Below are 24061 nucleotides of genomic sequence, written 5' to 3' on the forward strand. Positions count from 1 at the left end.
TTAAAATCTAAGTTTGATTGGATTGGAGTTCCAGATGAGCTTCACTGGAAACATCCGTGAGCCTTTTCCCCCTAAAAGTCGGCCTGCTTTGCCTCTCACGAGAGATGGGATACAAAGTGGAGGGATTGCGACACTGTCGCAAGACATATCCCCTCTCAGTGGTGTGGCGGGCAGAGATTTTCATTTATGTATCTACCGGTTCCCACTCACACCACTTTGAAGCGTGTAGCGTGAAGAAAAGACACCTCCTCCTTGCCGTAAAGCGAATACTAAAAGATGTCGCCTGCCTCGACGGGGGCGGGGTCGTTGGTGCCGCTGTCGTAAAGCTGAAAGTTTTAGGTGCCCGCACCCCTCCGTCGTAAAGATGCCTGCGGCAGTCGTTTCTTCCACTGTCGCAAAAACTCCCTGCCCAAGTCTTCACCCCTCTCGGAGCCACTCCGTCACCTTGCCGTGCCGTAAAGTAAACCTTCCCGACCCCGTCGTCCTTCTGTTTCCACCGTGGTAGTCATTAATTCCCTGGCTCGGGATGCTTCAGGGCCTGGCCGTGCCGTAAAGCATATCTGCCCACCCCCCCCAGCCCGAGGTCCTATTCCCTCAGGGTATCTGTGCACCGCGGTTGCCACGGTGCCGCCAAGCGCGGCTGTCGCGCGGCCCCGGCGTCAGCGGCGATGGCGGCGGGGTCGGGTGGGAGTGGGGGCTCTGGGGGAGGCCCGGGGCCCGGACCTGGTGGGGGTGGAGGCCCTGCTGGGAGCGGCCCAGGACCGGGGTCTGGCGGGGGTCTGGGCAGCGGCGGGGAGCTGCACCCGCGCACTGGGCGCTTGGTGAGCCTGTCGGCCTGTGGGCGTACAGCGCGGCGGCAGCAGCCGGGCCAGGAGTTTAACCACGGGCTGGTGTTGAGCCGGGAACCCTTGCGCGATGGACGCGTCTTCACCGTCCGCATCGACCGCAAGGTGTGTACCTGGGGCCCCGGAATCAAAATATGGAGGGTGGTGGGAGGGGACCAGAGGGAGACGAGGTAGGACAGCCAGGTTAGCTCACATCACCGGGTACCAAGAGGGAACCGACAGACAGGACACCAGGTGACAGGCAAGAAGGGAGCATGAAACAGAAACATGCAGTCTGAAGGAGAAGGAGACAAGAAGAGCTTTAGTTTTACCAAGACCCAGGAGCAGGGAAGGGACACGGGGCCTCACTCACTAGAACGAGTAGGGAACAGAACTTATGGAACAATTTCTGGGAGATGGAAGATGGAGAGATGTCAGAGATGTGATGGGCAGAGAAGAGAGATAATCAAGGAAAGAACAGACCATTGAAGGACAAATTCAGGGTTGGTTGGGTAGGAAAGATGGGTAAGGAGAGCTACTCAGGGAGAAGGAGATGTATGTATGTGTTTGTGTGTAATTTAGTAAAGAGACCAGAATTTGGAAAGAGAGTGAATCTGAGTGGAGCCAGAGACAGGAGAGAATTAGGCCAGGGGGAGGAAAATTATATACAAGAGCAAAGAATATGGGTGCAGAGAGCTGTGAATTTGGGTGGCTGAGGAACCACAGAGCTTAGCAAAGTTAGAGGAGGCAGGGGGCTGAAGCCAGGGAATTTGGCCATCATATTGGGGAAAGGATTGGTATTGCAGACACCGAGTACCCACAGTACAGAGCAGAGTTGCTGGGGAGAGCAGACTAAACAATCCCTGAAACAGAGTCCAGAAAATTACTTGTGGGACTGCATCTCTGGATTAGCGTCTCATGTCTCAAGAGAAAAAGCCAATGAAGCTGTCTGAGAGGTGGGTTGAGGGGTTGCAGTGGCCTGTAAAATGTGGTTGCCTAGTGGTGGGAGACCCATCCTGACCCTGTATCCATCACCCCATCACAGGTCAACTCCTGGAGTGGCTCCATTGAAATTGGAGTGACGGCACTGGACCCCAGTGTGCTGGACTTCCCAAGCAGCGCCACTGGGCTGAAGGGGGGCTCGTGGGTAGTGTCGGGCTGCTCCGTGCTGAGGGATGGACGTTCTGTGCTGGAGGAGTATGGTCAGGACCTGGACCAGCTTGGCGAAGGGGACCGTGTGGGCGTGGAGCGTACGGTGGCAGGGGAGCTGCGGCTCTGGGTGAATGGGCGGGATTGTGGTGTGGCCGCCTCAGGCCTGCCTGCTCGTGTCTGGGCTGTTGTGGACCTTTACGGCAAGTGCACCCAGATCACTGTGCTACCCCCTGAGCCAGGCTTTAGCTCTCCTCCTCCCATTCCCACACCTCCCCTTGAGCCCTCTGCTCCCTATGAAGATTCTGCCTTGGCTGAACAGGGAACCTCTGGGGATGAAGGTGAGAACACAGTTAGGGCAGTGGTGGAGGGGTGGGACAGAGGGAATGGCCGTCGGAATGGGGGAAATGTAGTGACAAGTGACCCTGGGTGTGGGCAGGGTCACTCAGATCCGAGTCTGTTGAGGAGAGTAGGAGCTAGAATAGGGGTCTCCTGGCTGTGGGCCGTGCAGCAGGGGCTGAACCCTTATTCCCCTCCCATCCTGCCTGGTCCCCAGTCTTCATGGTGTCCCCAGCGCAGGCCCGGCCGGAGATGTTTCCTAACAGCCTTGAGTCGCATAATGGTGAGGGCTTCGAGGAAGTTCCGGGAAGGGGAGCGGGAAGTGAGGTGGACAGGGAGGGACTTCAGGAGAGGGGTAGGGAGAAAACTGCAAGACTGAGGGTTTGAGGGTATACAGCCTCATTTCAGCTTCCTTTCTTTGTCCTGCTACTATAGACTTTGGCAGCATGGAGCTATCTGAGGTGGTGAGCAATGCCATACTATCTGCCTACAATGGGGGCCTCCTAAATGTGAATCTGAGCTCCCCACCAGCAGGGGAAGGGCTGGGGTCTAGCTGTGCTGCCACCTCGCCCATCCTCACTTCCAACGATGCCCTGCTCTTTCACGAGAAGTGTGGAACTCTCATCAAACTCAGCAACAATAATAAGACGGCCGAGCGTCGCCGGCCCCTGGATGAATTCAACAATGGGGTTGTCATGACCAACCGCCCGCTCCGAGACAATGAAATGTTTGAGGTGTGCAAGATCCTGGGGTCTGGCTGGCACTTCACCCTCTGGGAGCTAAAGATGGGGCGTGATCCTTGATGTTGGAAGGGTGGAGACTGGGAAATTGCCACGGGCTAAGTGTCCTTTCTCTGCATTTACATTCCCTGCCTCTCCCTTCTGCTAATATTCCACTCAAGATCCGCATCGACAAGCTCGTAGATAAGTGGTCAGGCTCTATTGAGATTGGCGTCACTACCCACAACCCCAACAATTTGGAATATCCAGCCACCATGACCAACCTACAGTCAGGTACCAGCCACTGGCATGGTGGGGGCAAGGAGCTGGGGTCGCTGAGTTCAAGGAAACCCATACCCTAACCAGGGTGGTCACTGTCCCCTAGGCACCATCATGATGAGCGGCTGTGGGATTCTGACCAATGGCAAGGGCACCCGCCGGGAGTACTGCGAATTCAGTCTGGACGAGCTGCAGGTGAGAGTGGGGCACAGCCTGGGCCACTCTCCCAGGGCGTCCCGGTATGCTGCATCCTTGCCTGGGCGCTGCAGTCTCCTCTGTGACCTAGAGCAAGGCCCTTTATCTTTTGTCTGAAGATTCTTTCTGAGAAGGCAGGGTTCCCCAACAGGCACTCAGATTTTAGAGTCCATGGGTTCAGTTCCCCTTACTGTTTGGCCATTTGTGGTAGTGACCTGAGGCAAGAAGATTATCCCTTTTGGTAATTTCTTCTTTTCAGAGAATGTCTAAAAAGAGCTTGTTAGGAGTGTTTTGTAGATTGTTGTGAGGGTTAAACAAGTTGATGGTTATAAGAGGACTTAACTCAGTGCCTTCTTTGCATCGAGCATTCATGGTGGTCTGAGACTCAGGAGAACTTTTTGGAGCAGTTCCCCTGTGACCTGGGGTGGTGGGAAGGCTCCAGTACTGCTCTGTTCTCACAGTCCCCACAGCTGTCTGGAGCCTGATTGTGGATGGATTGCAGACTGGTATTTTTCTATTTTGAATAGGAGGGCGACCACATTGGTCTCACGAGGAAGTCCAACTCTGCCCTGCACTTCTTCATTAACGGCATCGATCAGGGTAAGGGGAAGCTCAGAGAGCTGGTGGGCCAGGGCTTTCAGTGAGTGTGGTCTGAACCGCATCTTCCTGCCTCTTTGAGACTCGGTCTTCCTGTACTTGACTCTTCTCCCCTCACCACCCCCCCATTCCTGTGCCCTCCACCCCCATAGGTGTGGCTACCCCATTGACACCCCCAGTTGTTTATGGTGTGGTGGACTTGTATGGGATGGCAGTGAAGGTGACCATCGTCCACAATAACAACCACAGTGACCGTCTACGCCGGAACAATGCTATTCTGCGGGCGCTGTCCCCTGAGGGTGCTCTCCGCCGTGCTGTTCCTGCTGCCCAGGCAGAACCTGAGCGCCTGCTCTTCCACCCCAACTGTGGGCAGAAGGCAGCCATCACCCACGAGGGACGCACTGCCCTGAGGCCCCAGTATGGCCCATGGGGTGGGGAGAAGCCTGCAGAAGGGGCTCTAATGGAACTGGGGGAAGGGGTGGGGAAGTGGGAGGTAGAGGGTGTCTGGTCCGGGACATCCTGGACAGAAAAGGGGGGAGCCTTCTGGAGTGTGAAGTTTACCTGGTGAACTTGGGGTGATGGGTGTCGGGCAGGCACGGCTGGGCTAAGCTTTGGCCCTCAGAGATCGTGTCTGGGGTCTGAGTCCCCACTTGCTGTGCCCTCAGTGCCACTGACGACTTCAACCATGGCGTGGTGCTGAGCAGCAGAGCCCTGCGGGACGGGGAGGTGTTCCAGGTGCGCATCGACAAGATGGTGGACAAATGGGCTGGCTCCATCGAGATTGGTGTCACCACCCACAATCCTGCCTACCTCCAGTTGCCCTCCACCATGACCAACTTGCGCTCTGGTGAGCTCCTAAGAAGGGCAGGGCCAGGACAGAGTCCTAGGGAGGAAGCTGTCCCCACAGCCCTGACATTTGTGCTCCAGCCCCTTTTTCACTTGTCACACTTGTGACGACTGATTCAGTGGCCGAGGAGTGACTTATGGACAGGGCCTGTGGCTGCCTTGGGAACAGCAGAGTTTTTTTGCCCTGTTCTGGGAGAAAGCCAACTGTCAGAGAAAAGGCAGGCGGGGCTAATGGCTCTGGGGGTGATATGAGGACTGCTATATAAAGGAGAGGGGTCCCGGCTTCCCTCATGTCCTCTGCCACTCATCCCCCTAGGGACCTGGATGATGACCGGGAATGGGGTGATGCACAATGGGACGACCATCTTGGACGAATATGGGCACAACCTGGACCGCCTCAAGGTGGGAGAGTGGGTGTGCTGCCAGGTCTCAGCAGTGGGGGGTAGGCCAGGTGGGGCTGCTGTAGGACCAGCCCAGGCAGGGACTCTGCCTGACTCCTCACTCCAGCCCCCCTTCTTCCAAGGCAGGGGACACGGTAGGTGTGGTGCGGCGGGAGGATGGTACTCTCCACTTCTTTGTCAATGGGATGACTCAAGGCCCTGCTGCCTGGAACGTGCCCCCGGGTGTCTATGCTGTCGTGGATCTCTACGGCCAGGCGGCGCAGGCCACCATTGTGGACGACGTGGGTGAGGGCCCGGCTGGGCTGGGGCAGGAAGGTGGGGTGGCCTCGGGGGCTCAGAGACAACCGGAGGCCTAACGGGAGATGGCCACTGTTGCAGAGGTGCCCCCAATCCCTGAGCCACTCCCTGAGGGCAATAACCAGGTGTCTCCAAGCTCCCCATCATCAGGGGCCGGGGGCTCCGACCTGCGTTTCCACCAGCTGCACGGCAGTAATGCAGTCATCACTAATGGAGGTCGTACTGCGCTCCGCCACAACTGCCGCAGCGAGTTCAATGACGCCATTGTCATTTCCAACCGGTCAGTGTCTGGACTTGCGTAACCCCACTTTCTTACTGCCCAGCCTCAGCCACCCAGTAAGGGCCTCTCCGACCACCACTCTCTCTGGCAGGGCCTTGCGGGATGGGGAGCTGTTTGAAATTGTCATTCAGAAAATGGTGGACCGCTGGTCAGGCTCCATTGAGGCTGGTGAGGGGCACCTGTGTGTGTGTGTGTGTGTGTGTGTGTGTGTGTGTGTGTGTGTGTGCAGGTGTGCACATGCGCACTGAGGGAGCTGCTGGCTGCCTATAGCTGGGGGTTTGGCTCTGACCTACCCGTCTTCTCCCAGGAGTGACCGCTATTCGGCCAGAGGACCTTGAATTCCCCAACACTATGACGGACATTGACTACGATACTTGGATGCTGAGGTTGGCCTGCGTGCTTTGGGGGACTAGCTGGGTGGGGCTGGGTGGAGCTGGCTGGGATGGGGCCTGTGGTGGCCGTGGACAATGACAGACCTAGGGGATCTGGCTGCCTCTTCTCTTCAGTTCTGGGAATCCCCCTCCCTTTCCACAGGGCTCAACCCTCCTTCCTCTCAGGGTTGTTACTGCTCTTCCCTGGCGGATATTCCAGGGACAGAGAAGATAGGCTTGGGTCTTAACCTCAGACAGAGACCCCAGTCCAAGGCTCTGACAGGTTCTGACAGGCAGAGACTGAGCAGGGACCTGTGTGGGGAGGAAGCTGGGAGGCTGACTTGCCCCTTTTGCCATCCCCCCAGTGGCACTGCCATCATGCAAGATGGTAACACGATGCGCAACAACTACGGGTGTGACCTTGACGCACTGGGCACAGGTGCACGCATCGGCATGATGCGAACTGCCAAGGGCGATTTGCACTATTTCATCAACGGCCAGGACCAAGGCGCTGCCTGCTCAGGCTTGCCTCCGGGTAAAGGTGACTACTCTGTGGCTTTCGATCTGCCACTCAGCCTGGCCCACCCTGGGCCATCAAGTTCCTGACTTCTTCCTTTCCTACCCAGAGGTGTATGCAGTAGTGGATCTCTATGGCCAGTGTGTCCAAGTGTCCATCACCAATGCCACCGGCCCCATGGACAACAGCCTGGCGACCAGCAACACCGCCACTGAGAAGTCATTCCCCCTGCACTCCCCAGGTTCCACCAGCAGGGAGGGAGGGGGTGCTCTGCTTGCCTGCTGTGGGCCTGAGGGATACAGCTTCCAGGTCAGGGAAGCTATTCAAAGACAGGCTGGCTGCAGCAACTACAGGCAAAGGGGAGGGAACAACCCATGGTGGGAAGCAGCCAAGAAGAGGGCAGGAGGTTACTCCTGGTACACAGGGCCTGGACACTTCCCTGCCACCAAGGGTTCAGGACACCATAAACGGGACATATCAGATTTGGGGATGAGTCTTTCTGTGGTGAAAAGAGGTGTCAGAGGTCTTAAAAGAGAAATGGCAGATGGGACCTCTATGTTAACTTCCTGTTTCACCTGAAAGCTTTGCTCTATATCCTACCTGAAGCTTGTTGCCCCAATCCTACCCGTACCTTTGACGCTATCTTTCCACAGTGGCTGGTGTGGCTCACCGATTCCACAGTACTTGCGGCAAGAACGTCACTCTGGAGGAGGATGGCGCGAGGGCGGTGCGTGCAGCTGGTTATGCACATGGCCTCGTCTTCAGCACCAAGGAGCTCAAGACTGAGGAAGTCTTTGAGGTGGGCTGTGGAGATGTAACAAAGGAGGCTGCCGGGCCCTTCACAACAGGGCCAGACTGCCTCCTACCCTCCCGTCCCCAGCTGATGCCAGCTAATATTTTCTTTCTCACACAGGTGAAAGTAGAAGAGCTGGATGAGAAGTGGGCAGGTTCCCTCCGGCTAGGGCTGACCACACTAGCGCCAGGGGAGATGGGGCCTGGAGCAGTCAGTGGCCCTGGGCTGCCTCCCTCCCTGCCCGAGCTCCGGACTAAGACCACCTGGATGGTGTCCAGCTGTGAAGTGAGGCGTGACGGGCAGCTCCAGAGGATGAACTATGGCCGGAACCTAGAGAGGCTAGGGGTGAAGCACTTGGATCCAGGGACAAGGGATAGGGTTGGGAGTGGGAGTGGCAGGGAGAGGTGTGCTGAGCATCTGTCCTTGTCTCATCTTGGTTCTAGGTGGGGAGCCGTGTGGGCATTCGGCGGGGGGCAGATGACACGATGCACATTCTGGTAGATGGAGAGGATATGGGGCCTGCAGCCACTGGCATTGCCAAGGTAGATCCAAGACTTGCCTTGGGTTCTGGGAGTGAGGTTGAGGTCTTCCACTCATCAACTTCCTCGGTCTTTTGTGCCCCCAGAATGTGTGGGCTGTGTTGGATCTGTACGGGCCAGTTCGGAGTGTGTCTATTGTTAGCTCCACGAGGCTGGAGGAGCCAGAAGGCACCCAGCCTCCATCCCCCAGTTCAGACACCGGAAGTGAGGGCGAGGAGGACGACGACGAGGGCGAGGAGCATGGCCTGGGAGTAAGAGGCTGCGGCAGGGCCCTCTGGGCACATGGATGAGTGGTGGGTGGGCCATTGGCCACCAGGTCGTTTTGGGGTTCTCTGATCCTGTGCTGGATGGGCAGAAGCTTATGTGCAAGCTCTGTGTGAGCTTGCCACTCCACTTGGATGACTTGGGCCTCACCTGGGCAAACCCAGTAGCTCAGTCTCTCCTCCATACCAGGGCCAAGATCAAGTGACTATTATGCCTACAGCCCTCGAGTTCCTGGAAAACCATGGGAAGAATATCCTCTTGTCCAATGGGAACCGTACAGCTACACGGGTGGCCAGCTACAATCAGGGCATTGTTGTCATCAGCCAGCCCCTAGTGCCCCAGCTTCTGGTCCAGGTGGGCCTCACCTCCTTATCCCCAGCAATTCGCTCAGGTGACCCAGGGCCAATCCTCTTGGAGCATGGCTTTTCCAGGTTGAGGACATAGTGGAAGGCAAGCCCCTTGGATGAGCTTCCTGGGCTTTTGTTCATACTTTGTGGTGAGAGTTGCTGGTCGGTAACCAGTAAGCGCCCACCTGATGACTGTAGCGAGGGAAACAGGAGGGGAGAGCTGGGGGAGTCCAGGGAAGCCACCAGGTCCTATATGTGGGCGCAGGGAGGGCTTTCCAGAGGAGGGGTCTTTCTACTGCAAGTTAAGAGATGTTAGTGTTCGCCAGGGGAAGGAAGTCACTAGGGACAAGAATCCTTACAGAGTCAACAACAAAACCAAGGCTGAAAGAGGGGAAGAAACAACTGAATTTGCAGTTTCCAGGCCTTCAAGCATCAGAAGGGGCAGCATCCCAGGCCACACTCTGGGAGGTGTCATCTTCCCTCCCTGGCTGGGGTGAGGAGCATAGGTCTGCTGGGTGGGTGGCCTCTTCCTAAGAGGCCATGACTGGGGAATAGTTGCCTTCTTCCCCAGGTGCGGATAGATTTCCTGAACCGGCAGTGGACATCTTCCCTTGTCCTGGGAGTCATCACCTGCCCACCTGAGAGGCTCAACTTCCCTGCTTCTGCCTGTGCCCTCAAACGGGCAGCCTGGCTGCTCCGGGGCCATGGGGTCTTCCACAATGGCCTCAAGGTGGGTAGGGAGCAGAGAGACGGGCGGGGTCCTGAGCTCTGGAGGTAGGATCACAGGTATAAAGGGGCCCTGTAGTGGGTGGGCTCACACGAGGCTGTGAGTGTCATTACCTGGACAGTCGGGCTTACTGCCTCTTATCGCCCTGCCGTTGAGAACGTTGCAGTGGTAGGAAAGAGGAGGCGAAGTCTAGGTCATTGAAGCAGTGGGTGGGGCCCAGGCAGTAGGCAAGTATGAAAGCAAAGCCCAGGGACTGGTGACCTGAAACAGGGTGAAGGGCGGGGGTGGCTGCTTCTGGTGGGAGTCTGATCTCTGGGAAGACAGTAGGTCTTTTTTCCTCCTAGATCTGTGAGAAGTTTGGGCCAAATTTGGACACATGTCCTGAAGGCACCATCCTGGGACTGCGGCTAGACAGCTCTGGGGGACTGCACCTCCTTGTCAATGGAATGGACCAGGGGGTGGCTGTGCCAGATGTCCCCCAGCCCTGCCATGCGCTTGTGGACCTCTATGGGCAGTGTGAGCAGGTTAGTGGCCATGGAGGTGGGGAGGAGGGGGTGCCTGGGAGATGGCTGTCCGAGTAAAGCGGAGGTCTGTGGGCCAAGGAGGGGCTCAGCAGGCCCTGGAGGCTGACCACCCCTCTTTTCTGCAGGTGACAATTGTGAACCCTGAACCAGGGGCTGCCAGTGGGAAGAGTGTTGGAACCCAAGGGGACATGGAGAAAGCCGACATGGTGGATGGTGAGCCAGTCCAAAGGGACCAGGATCCTACCCCACCCCACCGCATACTTCTAGCCCCATTTCTGGTCACCTGTGCCCCCTCTGTTCCTTCAGGGATCAAGGAGAGTGTGTGTTGGGGTCCACCGCCTGCTGCCAGCCCTCTCAAGAGTTGCGAGTACCATGCTCTTTGCTCCCGTTTCCAAGAACTGCTGCTGCTTCCTGGTGAGTTCCCAGCCCCCCAGAACTTGCCTCATTCCCTGGCCCAGTGTAGGGCCATGCCCAGATTCCTGGGGACCAGTTGGAAGAAGGCTGTGTGGTTGAGATGCAGGGTGGGAGCCACAGCACCAAGTACCACTCATTCTCCCACAGAGGATTATTTCATGCCTCCACCGAAACGTAGCCTGTGCTACTGTGAGTCTTGCCGGAAGCTGCGAGGGGATGAGGCCCACAGGCGCCGTGGGGAGCCTCCCCGGGAATACGCCCTGCCCTTTGGCTGGTGCAGGTTCAACCTCAGGTATGGATGGGACAGAGTCATGTGTGTCTCCCTTACTGTTCTTGAGAAAGGAGGGTCCCAAGAGGGTGCGTGGAAGAAGTGACAGAACTTTTATCTAGGGGATGACCTTGGGGAGCCCGTGACCTTTGTCCTTTCTGCCCACCTAGGGTGAATCCCCGCCTGGAGGCTGGGACACTAACCAAGAAGTGGCACATGGCGTATCATGGGAGCAACGTGGCAGCTGTCCGGAGGGTGCTGGACCGAGGAGAGCTGGGAGCAGGTACCGTAGCTCCAGCAGTCAAGGCAGGCTGGGCCTGTGGGCTGCAGCAGGCCTACCCTGACCCCGCTCTCCTCACAGGCACTGCCTCCATCCTGAGCTGCCGGCCCTTGAAGGGAGACCCTGCGGGAGGGTTTGAGGAGCCTGGTGAGAACTGCGCACCTTCTCGGGAGGAGCAGCCCCCTGCAGTGCTGCTTTCTCCCTCCCTCCAATATGCTGGGGCTGAGACCCTGGCATCCAAAGTGCAGTGAGTACACGGGAGGGGGCCCCAGGGCCACTTGGGTCTCCATGATTTGCCTTCCCTTTCCCTACCTGGTTTTGCTAGTTCCTCAGTTTCCAGCCCATCCCTTTCCTCACACATTCCTTGAATAAATGCCACTTCTTTCATGCTATCAGTGAACAAAAAAGGGAACCTTGCTCTTGTATAACTTACATTTTTCTCTGTAGAATGTTTATGCGTAATATTCAGTATATTTAAAGGTGACAAGTGATATTATGGAAACAGAAAAAGTGGAGTGGGGTAAATGGATCAAATGTGCAGTTGGAGCAGGTCTATTAAATAGGGTAGTCAGGGTAGACATCAAGGTGAGATTTGAGCAGACTGGAGAAGGAGGTGACGGAGTTAGCTGAGGCGGCATTGGGAGGAGAACCATTTGGAACAGAGAGAAGAGCTAGAGCCAACTCCCTACAAGGTGGGAGTGATTCCTAGGAACAGGGAGGCTAGTGCAGTGGTTGCAGTTAGCAAGGGGAAGACGTGACAGGCCAGAGGCCTCACTGCCCTATTTCTACTTCTTGCCTGACAGATTCCGGGACCCCAAATCCCAGCGGACACACCAGGCCCAGGTGGCATTCCAGGTGTGTGTGCGCCCTGGCTCCTATACCCCTGGCCCTCCTTCTGCTGCCCTCAGAGAACCTCCTGACCCTCACTTCAGCCTAGCCGAACTTGAATGGGTAACCAAGGAGAAGGGGGCCACACTCCTCTATGCCCTGCTGGTACGGGTAGAATGAAGGGTGAGACCTCACTACTACAAGCACAGTTGGGCCACGGGCCCATGGACTCTTGAGTGATGACTGCCTTCACCTCATTCCAGTGACCCACGGCATGCACGGTGCTCAGTCTGGCGGATGCACAAGAGTATGTAGGCAGACTCTGAGATTTAGATGGGAGTGGAGCACACCTCCACATCCAGGGCCCTTGAACACTCTCTGAGGTGAGGGAGCTTGTGAGGAGCCCGGCTCCAGGCCCTGGGTAACCCCTCCTCGTGCACTGATTTGGGGAACACGACTCCCTATGACTCCCTCCCCTGTATCACTTAATTTATTTCCGTTTTGTTCCTCATTACTGTGAATCCCAGAGGAGTCTCCCTGTGCCCCCCATGAAGCTGCTTTTTCCAGGAGCCACCGGGCGGGAGCCACCGGGCGGGAGCGGGGAAGGTGGGGCCCTCTGTACAGTTGTTATGACTCTGATTTCTAAGGAGCCAATAAACACGGTCTCAAAGCACCCGCCTCGCCTGTCTCTCACGCGCCCCTCGGGGATCGTCCCCGACCGGCCCAGTCAGGGACCCACGGGGTAACCACTGCTAGCTCTGAGCGTCTCGCGGCTGGCGCCAGGCCAGGAAGCAGCGCCCGGGGGTGGACGGCGCGGGGCCGGCGTAGCGGAGGGCTTTGGACGTCACAGGCACCCGTCCGCTTCGCTTCCGGCTTTTCCTCCCCGCCCAATCCGCGAGGGCTACAGCTCTGACCCCGGAAGGATTCATTCCAGTTGCCGGATGTGACGCATTGGCCAAAGTGCGCAGTAGGCCGCGGAGAAAGCGTAGAGAAGGCGGGTAGGAAGGTGCTGGCGCCCGGGCTGCCGGGGAGAGGACGCGAGTGTCGAGACCTGGGACCCCTGCCCCGCCCGCACGCGCGTACGCGCCGAAGCCGAGGCGGGTGAACGGGCCAGGCCGGGCGGCAGGCGCCGGACACGTGATCGGGGCGGCGAGCGGGCTTCCGCCTTCGCGGACCCGGCGCGATCCACCCTGAGCGCCCGCCTTCTCGCAGGCCTGGTCCGAGGTCTGGCAGTCTGCAGCAGAGCCGGGCACCCACAGTTCAAGCGTCCCCAGCAGCACCATGCCTGCGCTCCTGGAGCGCCCCAAGCTTTCCAACGCCATGGCAAGGGCGTTGCACCGGCACATCATGATGGAGCGGGAGCGCAAGCGGCAAGGTGAGTTGGGGCCAAAGCGGGAGGACAGTCGCCCAGGGCGGCACCGCTATCCCAGGGCTGACCCCCATCCCCGGGCAGACCAGTACACCGGCGGCCGAAGCTAAAGGAGGGGTGCAACAGTCCTGTTGTGGTGGGAGTTTAAATCGCCGTTTCTAAACTGTAAAACGCTTCAGCTGGGAAGGACCTTGGAGAGCACCTAATGAAACGTCCCTCTCCCTTTACCCTATTGCAGTGGTGGGAGAGGCCTGCCCTCTCAAGAGCAGAAAGGAGCACTGGGATAACCAGTTTTCGCTGGTCTTCAATCCCTAACGTTCTAATTATTTTAACCACCCCGCCACTTCACCATTTTGCCTAACTCTTCTCCAGAGGAAGAAGAGGTGGACAAGATGATGGAACAGAAGATGAAAGAAGAGCAGGAGAGAAGGAAGAAAAAGGAGATGGAGGAGAGAATGTCACTAGAGGAGACCAAAGAACAAGTATGTAGTCCCTTGATTTCTCCCAGTTCTTTCTTCCTTTGGCTCTCCTGCCTTTATCTCCTCTCCCCTTCTTTCTCAGATCCTGAAGTTGCAAGAGAAGCTTTTGGCCCTACAGGAAGAGAAGCACCAGCTTTTCCTGCAGCTCAAGAAAGTTTTACATGAGGAAGAAAAACGGAGGCGAAAGGAGCAGAGGTGGGATTTAAGAGCTAAAATTAAAATTGGGGGCAAAGTATAACTGGGATCACGTAACAAAAGATCAGTGTTTAATGGCAAAAGAGGGGGCACTTCTCCTTGATTTTGACCGGTCTTTCTTTCACTCCAGTGACCTGACCACTCTGACGTCAGCTGCATACCCACAGGGCCTGACTGTTCACACAGGAACTCATCTCCTCAGTATGCAAGGTGAGGATTAAAGAAACCACTGGTCCGAATGGGCCCTCCTAGGACTTGTAGACTCCCATTTCAGCATCACGAAGCCCCTCTTCCTCTCTAGGGAGCCCTGGAGGACACACTCGCCCAGGTACCCTCATGGCAGCTGACAGAGCCAAACAGATGTTCGGACCCCAAGTGCTTACAGTAAGAGTAGGATTGGGTGTCTGGCCCATTTTTCCACTACTACTTCCACCCAGACCCAAGCACCCTTACTAAACCAATATTCAAGTCATGAGTGTAACATAGATTTAACTGTATAGAGAAAAATGGAGCATACACAAATCAGTTGCTACTTTCAAGGAGTTTCCAGATAGTAAGGTGTCATCCTCCCTCTTTAGACCCGGCACTATGTGGGCTCAGCAGCTGCTTTCGCAGGGACCCCAGAGCATGGGCAATTCCAAGGCAGCCCAGGCGGTGCCTATGGGACTGCTCAGCCCCCACCTCACTATGGACCCACTCAACCCGCCTATAGTCCTAGTCAGCAGCTCAGAGGTGAGTGGTGGAAAAAGGTGGGGTGGGAGGGCGGGGAGACACTTTCCTCAAGGCCCAGAGGGAGTAGTATTTGTTGTAAACAGACTAAAAGGAGGTATTAATGGCTGTGCCTCCTGCCTTTCTCAGCACCGTCAGCGTTTCCTGCAGTACAGTACCTGTCTCAGCCACAGCCACAGCCCTATGCCGTGCACAGCCACTTTCAGCCCACTCAGACAGGTGATTATACCCCATGCAGGGGACCTAGTTCCATGGGTCCTCCCTTCCCCATTCACTAACTCATTTCACACACCCTTCTTCCCTACTTAGGGTTCCTCCAGCCTGGCAGTGCTCTGTCCTTACAAAAGCAAATGGAACATGCTAACCAGCAAACTGGCTTCTCTGACTCAGTGAGTGTGGAGCCTTGGGAGGTCAGGGGAAGGGCTATGCTAAGGGGAGCCCCAGGCTGCCTCAGGTCTTGATTCTGTTCTCTGCAGTCCTCCCTGCGCCCCATGCATCCCCAAGCTCTGCATCCAGCCCCTGGGCTCCTTGCCTCCCCCCAGCTCCCCGTGCAGATGCAACCAGCAGGAAAGGTAAGGATGGTAATCATACCTGTCACAATCCTTACACTATGGGAGAAAACAGGATTGGGTAGGACAGGTGGCCCAGTCCTGTTTTTTCCCCCTTCTTCCTTTGGGGTGATTCTAAGGGTGTAAGGAAGGGAAGAGCATGCACACTGACAAAACCCTTCTTCCACCACCACCAGTCAAGCTTTGCAGCTACCAGCCAACCGGGCCCTCGGCTCCCTTTCATCCAGCACAGCCAGAACACGCGATTCTACCACAAGTGACCATCAAATTTTATCATCAGCCTCACTCCCTACCCCCCACCATGGGCGAAGGTCCCCAGTGTGCTGTAGTAGTCCCAGGCCAATAAAATCTACCTGCCATTACCTTTGGCTGCTTGTTTGTGTTGCCTCCCACCTGGACTAGGCCAGGGCTGCTTGGATGGTGGGGGTGGCTAGCAAGTCCATTATAAATCAGTGGGACAGTGGGCTGTGATGAACTCAGCGACACAATTCAATCTATAATCTATTTCTGGTTTTCAAATTTACCTTTTAAGTCAGCAAATACCCATTTATTCAAAGAAGCATCCAAGTTGGGGCTTCATATTAAACTTGTAGTTTTATTCAGGTTTGATTTTAACAAATGTGTCGGGGAGAGAGCCCACAGGAAAGGGTGATGCCCATAGGGGCAGGGCCCTCCCAGATGCCTGAGGAGGGAGCAGGTCCCCTCCCCTCTCCTCCTCTTCTCTCCCCAGCCAAAGGGATTTGGGGAGAGACATAGGCGGGGAGGGGGCTGGTCCCCAGTCTGTGGGGGTGGTGCTTGGGATAAAGGACTATGGGGAACAAGGGACCAGACTGAGGATGAATAGGGGAAGGGCACAAGGACCATTTGCCAGAATCCACAGCTCTCTGATTCCAGAATTTAAAAAAAAAAAAAAAAAAAAAAAAAAAAATACTAAACCACAAGCAGCACCCACCCCTTCTCCCCTACCAGGGCTGTAGTGCGAGGGGAGAAGAGGAGGGCAGCTTCACCGAGGCCATGGCTCACTCCTGGCCAAGGGAGCAGGGTGAAGGGCAGGGGCTCCCCGACAGATTGAAGGGGTGGGGAAAACCAAAATAAAACGTCAAATAAATCGTATAGAAGTCCAGCCAAGTGCCCCGCCAGAGGTGGGCCAGGCTGGGGCAGGGGGCCTCTGCAGGCGCCAGGATCACTGCTGCCACCACCGCCACCCTGGGTAGAAGAAAGAAACCAGGTAAGACAGGAAAACACCTTCAACAGGAAGAAGGGTAAGAACAATGCTGGGGCCAGAAAGTCAGCCTAGAAGAATTAAAACTAAAGCAACTCTGATGGGGACAACAAGTGTGTGGAGGAGGCCGAGGGGAGTTTGTCACACTCACCTGGGAGCCAGTTATTTTGCCATAGCCTTGATTGCAACAGCTGCCTCCTCTGTCATGGCAGACAGCACCGTAATCTGGGGGAACAAATGAAGAGAGTCAGAAGTCTGAGAGCTCAGAGAAGCACAAAGAGAAAAGCTGGGCACGAGTGGGGGGCTATATACCAGGATCTCCTCTCCACAGTCATACTTCTGCTCAATCTCCTTGCCAAGGTCTCCCTCAGGCAGACGAAGGTCCTCTCGCACTTCGCCGCTATCCTGGAGCAGTGATAGATACCCATCCTGGATGCCAATCAGCTGGGGGCAGATAGGGAAGGAAGCTGAAGGTTGAGGATAAGAGGTCTGATAGACAAACTGGGGTGGCAAACTACTAACACCAAATACCCTCTCCTGCCATTTCCCTCGTTTCGCAGCACAAGCTCTTCTGGTCAATCTGTATTGCCCTTACCACCCCCCACCCAACCACTAACCCATCTCTACTCAGACCATCTACATACCTGGAAATCATTCCTTTTGATGTTGGGAACATCCATATTATGAGTTGATGGACAGATATCTTCATATTTCTTCCCAGTAAAGATGTCAATACCAACCAGGTGGACCTGTGTGTATGCATCACATCAAAAGAGAAACCCAACCAAACTAGAACGGAGGAGATAAAGGCTCAAGCTGTGCCTGCTGGTAAGGGAAATCAAACTACATTGTATGGGCAAAGAGTAGGGAAGTCGGAAATGAACCATGAAGTCAAGAAAGAAATACTAAAGCCTCTAAAAGAACTGAAGGCCAAAAGGTCACCACTGAGATTGGGGTTGGTAACACAAGGGAAACTAGGCCAGGCTTGGAGCAGTCAGTTACTTACATTGACAAATACGAGGCTAAGAGCCTAAAGGAATAGGAGGAGTCTAGATAAAAGTTTAGAAGAGTTTTCTGGACAACAGCATAAAAGGCTGAAAACTTGGGAAGTAAAGAAAGTAGAAAGCAAAGAGCTGAGAAAACAGGAAGGACTGAGAAAGGAAGAGAGCTGAAAATAAAAAAAAAATGACTTGGGGGAGACCAGAAAGAACTAAGCAATTAGGAAACAAGGAAACCAGAAGAACACAGAAGGATCTAAGACATGACGGGATAACCTAGAATGAATGCCAAGCCAACAGAAGATAGAAACACTGATGAGGGAATAAAATCACGAGAAATCCAAAAAGGAGGAACCAGGTTGAATTTTTGAGGAAAAAGAAAAGTCTAAAGTGATAAGGAAAGCACTAGAGCAAGAAATGTTAGGACCCAAGAAAGCAAGGAGACACTCAAGGAACTCCAGGAAAGGGAGCAGATTAGTGATTTGGAAAGTCAGAGGTACAGTGGCCCTCTCTAGGGAAGGCTGCATTCTGTGTTAGGATTGGAGAAACCATGGGCAAAACAAAGAGCACCTACAAAGACTCAGCGGAATAAAGACAGAAAAATTGAAAGCCAGGAATAAGGAGGAACAGCTGAATAGCCAGGGCATAAAGGACCACCAACAGATGTTAGAGATGGGGAGAGGTGTTACCAGAGAATGGTGGTGGAAGAGGCTCAAGGCTGGAGAGCAAGTGGAGTTGAAAGGTATCCAGAGCTGAATGCTGAACACAAGGGGTTAGATGGTAGGTAAGAAAAGAGCTAAAGAAAGTACAGAGCTAGGATTGATGACAGCTTGCTGCCAGGAGCCCCATGGACATGGGAGGTGTGGGAAAGGCAAGATGTGGAGAGAGGAAATTCTAACCTTGGCGTGGCCGTGCTTGCCAGTCTTGGAGGTGGACATCTCCACGATCTTACATGGCCGGCCTTTGAGCACCACGAAGCCATTCTTACGTAATGCTGAGCACTGCATTGGGAAGGTGGCTGAGGCCCCTGCATCTCCTGTCTCGAAGTCCAAATCATCTGCCATTTTAAGAGGCTTCGATTCCAACTAGAGTCAAGAAGAGAACTGGGGTCAGTAAGAACGAGAGGTTAACAGGGCCTCCAATTTATCCCACTCCTCTGGAAACACTGCTTCATTTTCTTCCCAGCTGTTCATGTCCAAGTTCCTAGACTAAATACTGACTGGAATCACAAATACTTAAAAAACTAGTGTATTAGGGGAAATAAGCTGGGTCCCCACCCCAAATGAAAGCAAAGGGGAGCTTGGGAAAGGAAGTCTCAGGGCATTAGGATGCTAAATATCTGAGGTGGGCAAAGGCCTAATCCCTGGGAGGGGGAGGACTCAGGTGTTACTAGCCACTGAAACCAACCACCCCTCTTCCCCGTACATAACCAGGGCTATAATTAGGTGAGCAGCAATGAGCAAGCAAAAGGGCGGGGCTAATGTGGAGGGGAGAAGGGAGGGTGGAGACCAGAGGACAGGGCCCCACCCGGCTGTTACACCCCCCCACCCTATCCACACACAAGCCAGTCATTGGTACAGGAAACCACAAGGCCTCTTTGGGGGATTCCCGCCTCTCCAACATGCATTTGCAGATGCAGCCGAAAGGGAGAAAATAAAGTTGTTTTCTAACTGTTCCCCCCGCCCGACAAACACGTCGATCTCGTTTCCCAAAGGGAACCCAGGAACCCAGCCTCTCCTCGAGGGCCCTCCCACTTTTCCCAAGATGCATCAGTCCTGTAGGGTTTTCAGGCCGGGCCTGTAAGTCAGTAGAAAGTGGGGATTGGGGAATGACAATAAAATGAAAGCAAAAGGCTGGTAGTAGTGAGTAGTATAACTTATACTAGGCTAGTAGAGTTAAGGACTCTAAAACCACGAACTCCCGAAACTGGCACATCGAGAAAGACAGTGACAAGGTGAAGAGCACCTATCACAGCAGGGAACTCTTTTGCCCGGGACTTTAAGCTGCTGTCGGCATGACTGAGAAGAGTTGGGTTCCTGTCCAATCGCCCTCAATTTCCCCATTTCTCTGGGCTTCCAGCACGGAAGAGTGCCACTTACACCTGGCTGGCCCCTTCACTTCACGCGAGGGCTGGGGGTAAAGCCCCAAGGGCCCATGAGGTGGAGGAAGGCTAACATATGCCTGCACCGGGATCTCCCGGGTGATCAGGGTCCGGGCCACAGGCTTCTCCCACTCTTCAAAATTCCAAGCTCCCTTAGGCGCCCGCGAGGACCTGCTGTCAGCCGCGCAGAGGGTTGCCGGCTCCCGCCCACCATGTGGCCGCCCGGGGCTTCCGGTGGCCCGGACCTGGGGGGAGGGGTCCCCGCGCTGCCATGCGGGCCCCGTCCACGCTCGGCCATGCGGCCTCCGACCCCGAGGGCAGGATCCCGTGGGGGTACTTCCGGTGCCGCGGCTGCCCCCTCCTCAAAGGCCGCGCCAGGCCGGAGCTACGCCGCTTCCCACCCCTCCGCCGGCCGCCAGCCCCCCCCAAATGCCCTCTCACCGAATAGCCCCCTCCCCCACCTCACGTGGCCGCGCGGCTCCCGGTTCTCAACGGCCCAGGTACCTGTGCCTCCGCGGGCCGATCTAGCCCCCGGCCCTCGCTCCGGCGTGGCCGCCCAGCGGCCTCTCCCGCGTGGCGGCCTCGCGGCTCGCCGTCCCCCGCCCTGCGTCGCTCCAACGTCACCCGTCAGGCCCCAACCGTCACCCCGCGCGCCAACCCGAGCGCGCGCCCGCGCCTTCCCGCACCTCACACTGCTCACTAACCGGACCCCGTGCAGCGGCCGCTGCCGCTCCCCTTTACCCCCTCCCCGACCCCCACGCAGTTCCATCTCTACTCCCAGGCCAGAGCCAGGGTTCCGCGCACGCGCTCCCTGCCCGTTCTCACCTCGCGCGAACGCACTGACTTGACCCCGTCCGCTCGCCGCGAGCCCAACCGCTGCCTCCGAGCCCACTGCCGCCGCCGCCGCCTCTACCGCCGCCGCCGCTGCTGCACACGGGTCTTAGTACGCAGGCGCCGACTCCCCACTGACCAACCAAGCAGCCCTGTGACAGCCGCGCAAGCGTGCTATCTAGCTCCGCCGCCCTCCACCCCCGCACTGCGCAAGCGCACAGACCCTCCGCGAGCTCCACCCTCCCTCCCACCTACCCATCCAATGACGCGCTACGTGATCCCGCCCCTCACAGATTTTGAGTTCTGCCCACCAGTAGGCAACGCGCAGGCGCACCCGGTGTTTTAATCCCTTCAACCTCCTCTTTCCTCCCCGTGATAGACCATTAGTTCTACCGGACAGTCCTTGCGCCTGCGCAATAAGGAGCCCTATACTCAACACCCTCTAAGAAAACGCCTCGGCCTCAGGGCGCATGCGTGTTGGGGAATCCTGACCGCCCCTTCCACCTCAGACGTCGTCTGTACGCCGGATGTTGAAAAGACCACGCCACTGTATCGCTTGTCTCGTCTAAACGCATGCGTCATAGGAAACGCCCCACCTTGGCTTTAACAGGACTTGACTCACACGTTTCAGAAAACTTGCGTTGTGGGGTGGGCCCCTTGTTTCAAAACCCATCCCCCCCGATTACACACATGCGCGCGAGACCTTTTCCGCTCCACTCTTCTCATTGCGCTAGTGTGGTCGGGTTACCACCCATCTCAGCTTCACTTCTCTAAACTGTACGTTTCTGCTGTACCATAGAGTTTCACCCGGAAAGAGCGGTCCTATCCCAGCCACCATCTTGTTTAAATCCTTGGTCCGTATTGGTCCCTGTGGTTTCCATAGAGGCCATTCTAACCTCTACCTGAGTACACTTGTGATTTCTTTTCTCCCCCCATCTATTCTCTGGTCACCAAAACAATTGTCTGCGAGCAACCTTATAAAAAAAATTGTAAGAAAAAATGGTATGTTAAGTTCCACAAAGGTTCTCTAAATCATAGAAGATGACCATGAAGCTGGAAACAAGCTCTCTGGAAATGTATTTCTCTGGCCCTCGTTCTAGAGAGGAAAGCTGCTTTCCCTGAAACTTTGTAGTCTTCCTTCAGTTCCTAGGTTTCCAGCACTATCTTCACAGCTATCTTTTTTGCTTCAATAAGCTAGGTGGACAACAGTATTGTGGAGCAAGCCGAGCAACTTATCTGGGTTTAGAATCCCAAACCCTGACTCTGGTTCTTGTTTTAAGAATTCTGTGATACGATGTGAACTGCAAACATCAGCTTGAATTAATACATTTATGTAGCACATTATACTGTTACCCCAGCTCCTTCCTCTCAATTTTCTGAAATTTCTGCCCTTTTCCTTTGTAAAACAAACAAACTTTCCGGGTGCGTTGTTTAAAAGTTAAAATGACGATTATGGTGGAGGCTGCGCATGTGGGGCAGGAAGTGTATGGGAAATATCTGTGCCCTTTGCTGTGAACATAAAACTGCTCTAAAAAAGGACGGGGATGAGGATTGGAGCCAGACTGGATGCAAGACACCAGTGAAGAGCATCTGACAGTCCAAGTAAGCAAGAATGAAAACCTGGGGCAGCTGGATGGCTCAGTTGGTTAGAGCGCTAGCTCTGAACAACAGGGTTGCAGGTTTGATTCCCAAATGGGCCAATGAGCTGTGATCTCCACAACTAAATTGAAGGACAACGACTTGACTTGGAGCTGATGGGCCCTGGAAAAGCAAACTGTTTCCCAATAAAATTTAAAAAAAAAGAATAAAGAACTGGATCAAGGCAGTTGTAGTGGGGCAGGGAGGAAAAGATGAGTTACCAGACACATTTTGGACATCTAATTGATGGAACTGGTGGTTAATTGAATGAAGAAGATGAAGACAAAAAGTATGTTAAAGGTGCCTTCCATTTGTGTGTCTGAGGGATATATTAATCAAGCCATTCCTGAAGATAAATGCATTCATACAGGAATTGGGAAATCATCTTAAGGTTCTGGAATTCTGAGATTCTTGGAAAGCCTGCTCAGAGTTGGATGGGGCCAGTAATTAGTCTCACAGCAAAGCTGGGCTCAGGAAGGTGGGAAAGACTGGGTTTGAGGACAAACTAGCTTTTTTTTTTTTTTTTGGTACCATTTGTCTGTCACACGGAAGAGAAAGGACTCCAGTTGTATCAAGAGAAACGGTTTTATATGATTAGAAAGATTCTGTCAAATTTTCTTTATTATGAAAATAACAGTCCATTGTAGAAAATTTTCAGAAAATATTGAAAATTTATAAATTAACCATAAACCCAACACCCAGAGGCAACTGCTGTTAATGTTTTACCATATTTTCCACCAACCTTTTTCTATGCCTTTTAAAAAATACATCTGAGATCATAGTGAACTGTTTGTTGCATGTAAAAGTAAATTAAGTCAGCTGATGGAAGGAATTCCCAGATAGAAAACAGGTAAGGATTGGGGTTGAGGTGGGGTTTCTCCATGGTACAAATATTTCATAGTGAGAATTTATCCTTATCAGGGAACCTGGGCAGGGACTATTCTTCCTTCCACCCTCAAGGGCTTGCATAAAAGTCAAACACACCAAATGGACCTGGAGAATGGGCAAATAGGCAACCCTTTTTTTGGGGGGTGGTTGTACTTGGACCTGCTCTCATAGCACTCAGCTGCTGGGATCTTAGTAGAAATCTTAACTGCACTCACTCACTTATCCATTCATTCAGTTAATATTTACTGAGTCTACTAAGCGCCAGATACTTGGGATACAAGGGTGGTGAGTTTAGCCGTATGATCTCTGCCCCATACGGGGAATTAACAGATAACATATATCTAATGTTGGTCTGTGTGCTCAGGCCAGTACCTGTCTACCAGCAGTGAATGATGGATTTATAAATGGGAGTTAGTATGAGAATAGGAGGAGCACCATTAAGGATGCCTGAGGGATCTTCATGATTTTGACCTTGCTTCTTTGGAAGCTAAAGAGGGTGGAGGTGGAAAAGAATGAGACTGGAGTGGTTCTGGGGCTGGAGGAAAAGCCCTACCCAAAAACCTTAATCACTCTCTTGCTCAACCTAGGTGCTAGAGAGAGAAGTTAGAAAGTTTCTTAGAAATTGTATTAAGTAAGTAGGGAATAAGGCTGGGACAATATAGACCCAGCTCCTAAAAGAAGGAAGCTGAATGAGTTAATCACAAATGACTACAGAGTGTTGACTATGATCATTCATTTGCTCATTCACTTTCTAGGTGGTTGCAAAAGCCTTGCTCTGTAAGAGGCCCTATGGCCAGTGGGGGGAATTCAGAGGTAGCCAGGCAACTGCAGAGCAGAATGACGTAGTCCACCAGGGAATGTGGGGTTGAATAAGCACCAATATGGGGCCAAATGTAGCCTGAAAACCTGGGAAGTCTTTTGGCAGGGTAGACACCAGAGCTAAAGAACCTGAAGAAGGATTAGCCCTCAGGATGAGGACGGGTCTGGGAGTTCTGAGAGTGAGAGATAAAGAAACATTAGCTAGGTATCAACCCTTCCTGGCTGGTCTAAACCCATGAAAAGAATATCTCAAGATGTGAGAGGAGGTGAGGAGCAGGTGACATCTGTGTTCAGAGAAGAAAGATCCAAAGTGTAGGTTGGGGCCTCAGCTGCAGGCCCCCAATCTAGGGGGATACCCTTACTGCATCTTGGGTCCCAGGCCTGTGAACCTGCCTACAATCATAGTCCTATTCCCAGTCCTGTCT

At 54.4% G+C, this 24061-nt stretch overlaps 3 protein-coding genes across 11 annotated transcripts; 2 read left to right on the plus strand and 1 right to left on the minus strand.

The window, feature by feature from the left end:
- Positions 1–651: 651 nt before the first annotated feature.
- Positions 652–12471, plus strand: NEURL4 (neuralized E3 ubiquitin protein ligase 4). 8 transcript variants are annotated; one of them, XM_033089145.1, is made up of 30 exons: positions 654–950; positions 1870–2314; positions 2530–2595; positions 2748–2776; positions 2924–3046; positions 3214–3325; positions 3417–3505; positions 4033–4105; positions 4255–4519; positions 4768–4949; positions 5265–5350; positions 5456–5630; positions 5728–5926; positions 6018–6094; positions 6234–6312; positions 6663–6838; positions 6924–7055; positions 7468–7613; positions 7728–7952; positions 8051–8149; positions 8233–8397; positions 8600–8764; positions 9329–9487; positions 9829–10008; positions 10134–10221; positions 10315–10422; positions 10570–10714; positions 10861–10973; positions 11052–11217; positions 11774–12471. In XM_033089145.1, exons 1-30 carry the CDS (start codon positions 669–671, stop codon positions 11976–11978), a joined length of 4554 nt encoding a protein of 1517 aa, XP_032945036.1. In that variant the 5' UTR covers positions 654–668; the 3' UTR covers positions 11979–12471. The 8 variants fall into 8 exon arrangements, with proteins under 8 accessions (XP_032945032.1, XP_032945033.1, XP_032945036.1 ...); XM_033089141.1 differs by having other exon boundaries at positions 652–950; positions 2748–3046; positions 5472–5634; positions 11774–12470; XM_033089142.1 differs by having other exon boundaries at positions 652–950; positions 2748–3046; positions 5472–5634; positions 6663–6832; positions 11774–12470.
- A 269-nt stretch (positions 12472–12740) lies between these two features.
- On the plus strand, positions 12741–16037 carry GPS2 (G protein pathway suppressor 2). Of its 2 annotated transcripts, none has more exons than XM_033091056.1 (10): positions 12741–13173; positions 13540–13649; positions 13729–13841; positions 13972–14051; positions 14143–14231; positions 14420–14573; positions 14700–14789; positions 14880–14959; positions 15047–15142; positions 15316–16037. In XM_033091056.1, exons 1-10 carry the CDS (start codon positions 13080–13082, stop codon positions 15397–15399), a joined length of 990 nt encoding a protein of 329 aa, XP_032946947.1. In that variant the 5' UTR covers positions 12741–13079; the 3' UTR covers positions 15400–16037. The 2 variants fall into 2 exon arrangements, with proteins under 2 accessions (XP_032946947.1, XP_032946948.1); XM_033091057.1 differs by having other exon boundaries at positions 14143–14225; positions 15316–15498.
- Positions 15715–20481, minus strand: EIF5A (eukaryotic translation initiation factor 5A). Its single transcript, XM_033091058.1, has 6 exons — positions 20286–20481; positions 18259–18444; positions 17006–17110; positions 16674–16805; positions 16513–16586; positions 15715–16345 (listed from the first exon to the last, which is right to left on the minus strand). Exons 2-5 carry the CDS (start codon positions 18421–18423, stop codon positions 16524–16526), a joined length of 465 nt encoding a protein of 154 aa, XP_032946949.1. The 5' UTR covers positions 18424–18444; positions 20286–20481; the 3' UTR covers positions 15715–16345; positions 16513–16523.
- Between the last annotated feature and the right edge of the window lie 3580 nt (positions 20482–24061).

This window comes from Rhinolophus ferrumequinum, chromosome 21, assembly GCF_004115265.2.
Source record: "Rhinolophus ferrumequinum isolate MPI-CBG mRhiFer1 chromosome 21, mRhiFer1_v1.p, whole genome shotgun sequence".
Taxonomy (NCBI): domain Eukaryota; kingdom Metazoa; phylum Chordata; class Mammalia; order Chiroptera; family Rhinolophidae; genus Rhinolophus; species Rhinolophus ferrumequinum.

Bases quoted from the DNA above. Each gene is read 5' to 3' on its own strand.
- NEURL4 (XM_033089138.1), top strand. From the start codon at position 669: ATGGCGGCGGGGTCGGGTGGGAGTGGGGGCTCTGGGGGAGGCCCGGGG. The intron at 6,095-6,233 runs GTGAGGGGCACC...GTCTTCTCCCAG, and splicing joins GTCAGGCTCCATTGAGGCTG to GAGTGACCGCTATTCGGCCA. The intron at 10,009-10,133 runs GTTAGTGGCCAT...TCTTTTCTGCAG, and splicing joins TCTATGGGCAGTGTGAGCAG to GTGACAATTGTGAACCCTGA.
- GPS2 (XM_033091056.1), top strand. From the start codon at position 13,080: ATGCCTGCGCTCCTGGAGCGCCCCAAGCTTTCCAACGCCATGGCAAGG. The intron at 14,960-15,046 runs GTGAGTGTGGAG...TGTTCTCTGCAG, and splicing joins AAACTGGCTTCTCTGACTCA to TCCTCCCTGCGCCCCATGCA. The intron at 15,143-15,315 runs GTAAGGATGGTA...CACCACCACCAG, and splicing joins AGATGCAACCAGCAGGAAAG to TCAAGCTTTGCAGCTACCAG.
- EIF5A (XM_033091058.1), bottom strand. From the start codon at position 18,423: ATGGCAGATGATTTGGACTTCGAGACAGGAGATGCAGGGGCCTCAGCC. The intron at 17,111-18,258 runs GTTAGAATTTCC...GCATACACACAG, and splicing joins GCAAGCACGGCCACGCCAAG to GTCCACCTGGTTGGTATTGA. The intron at 16,587-16,673 runs GTATATAGCCCC...TTGTTCCCCCAG, and splicing joins ACTGTGGAGAGGAGATCCTG to ATTACGGTGCTGTCTGCCAT.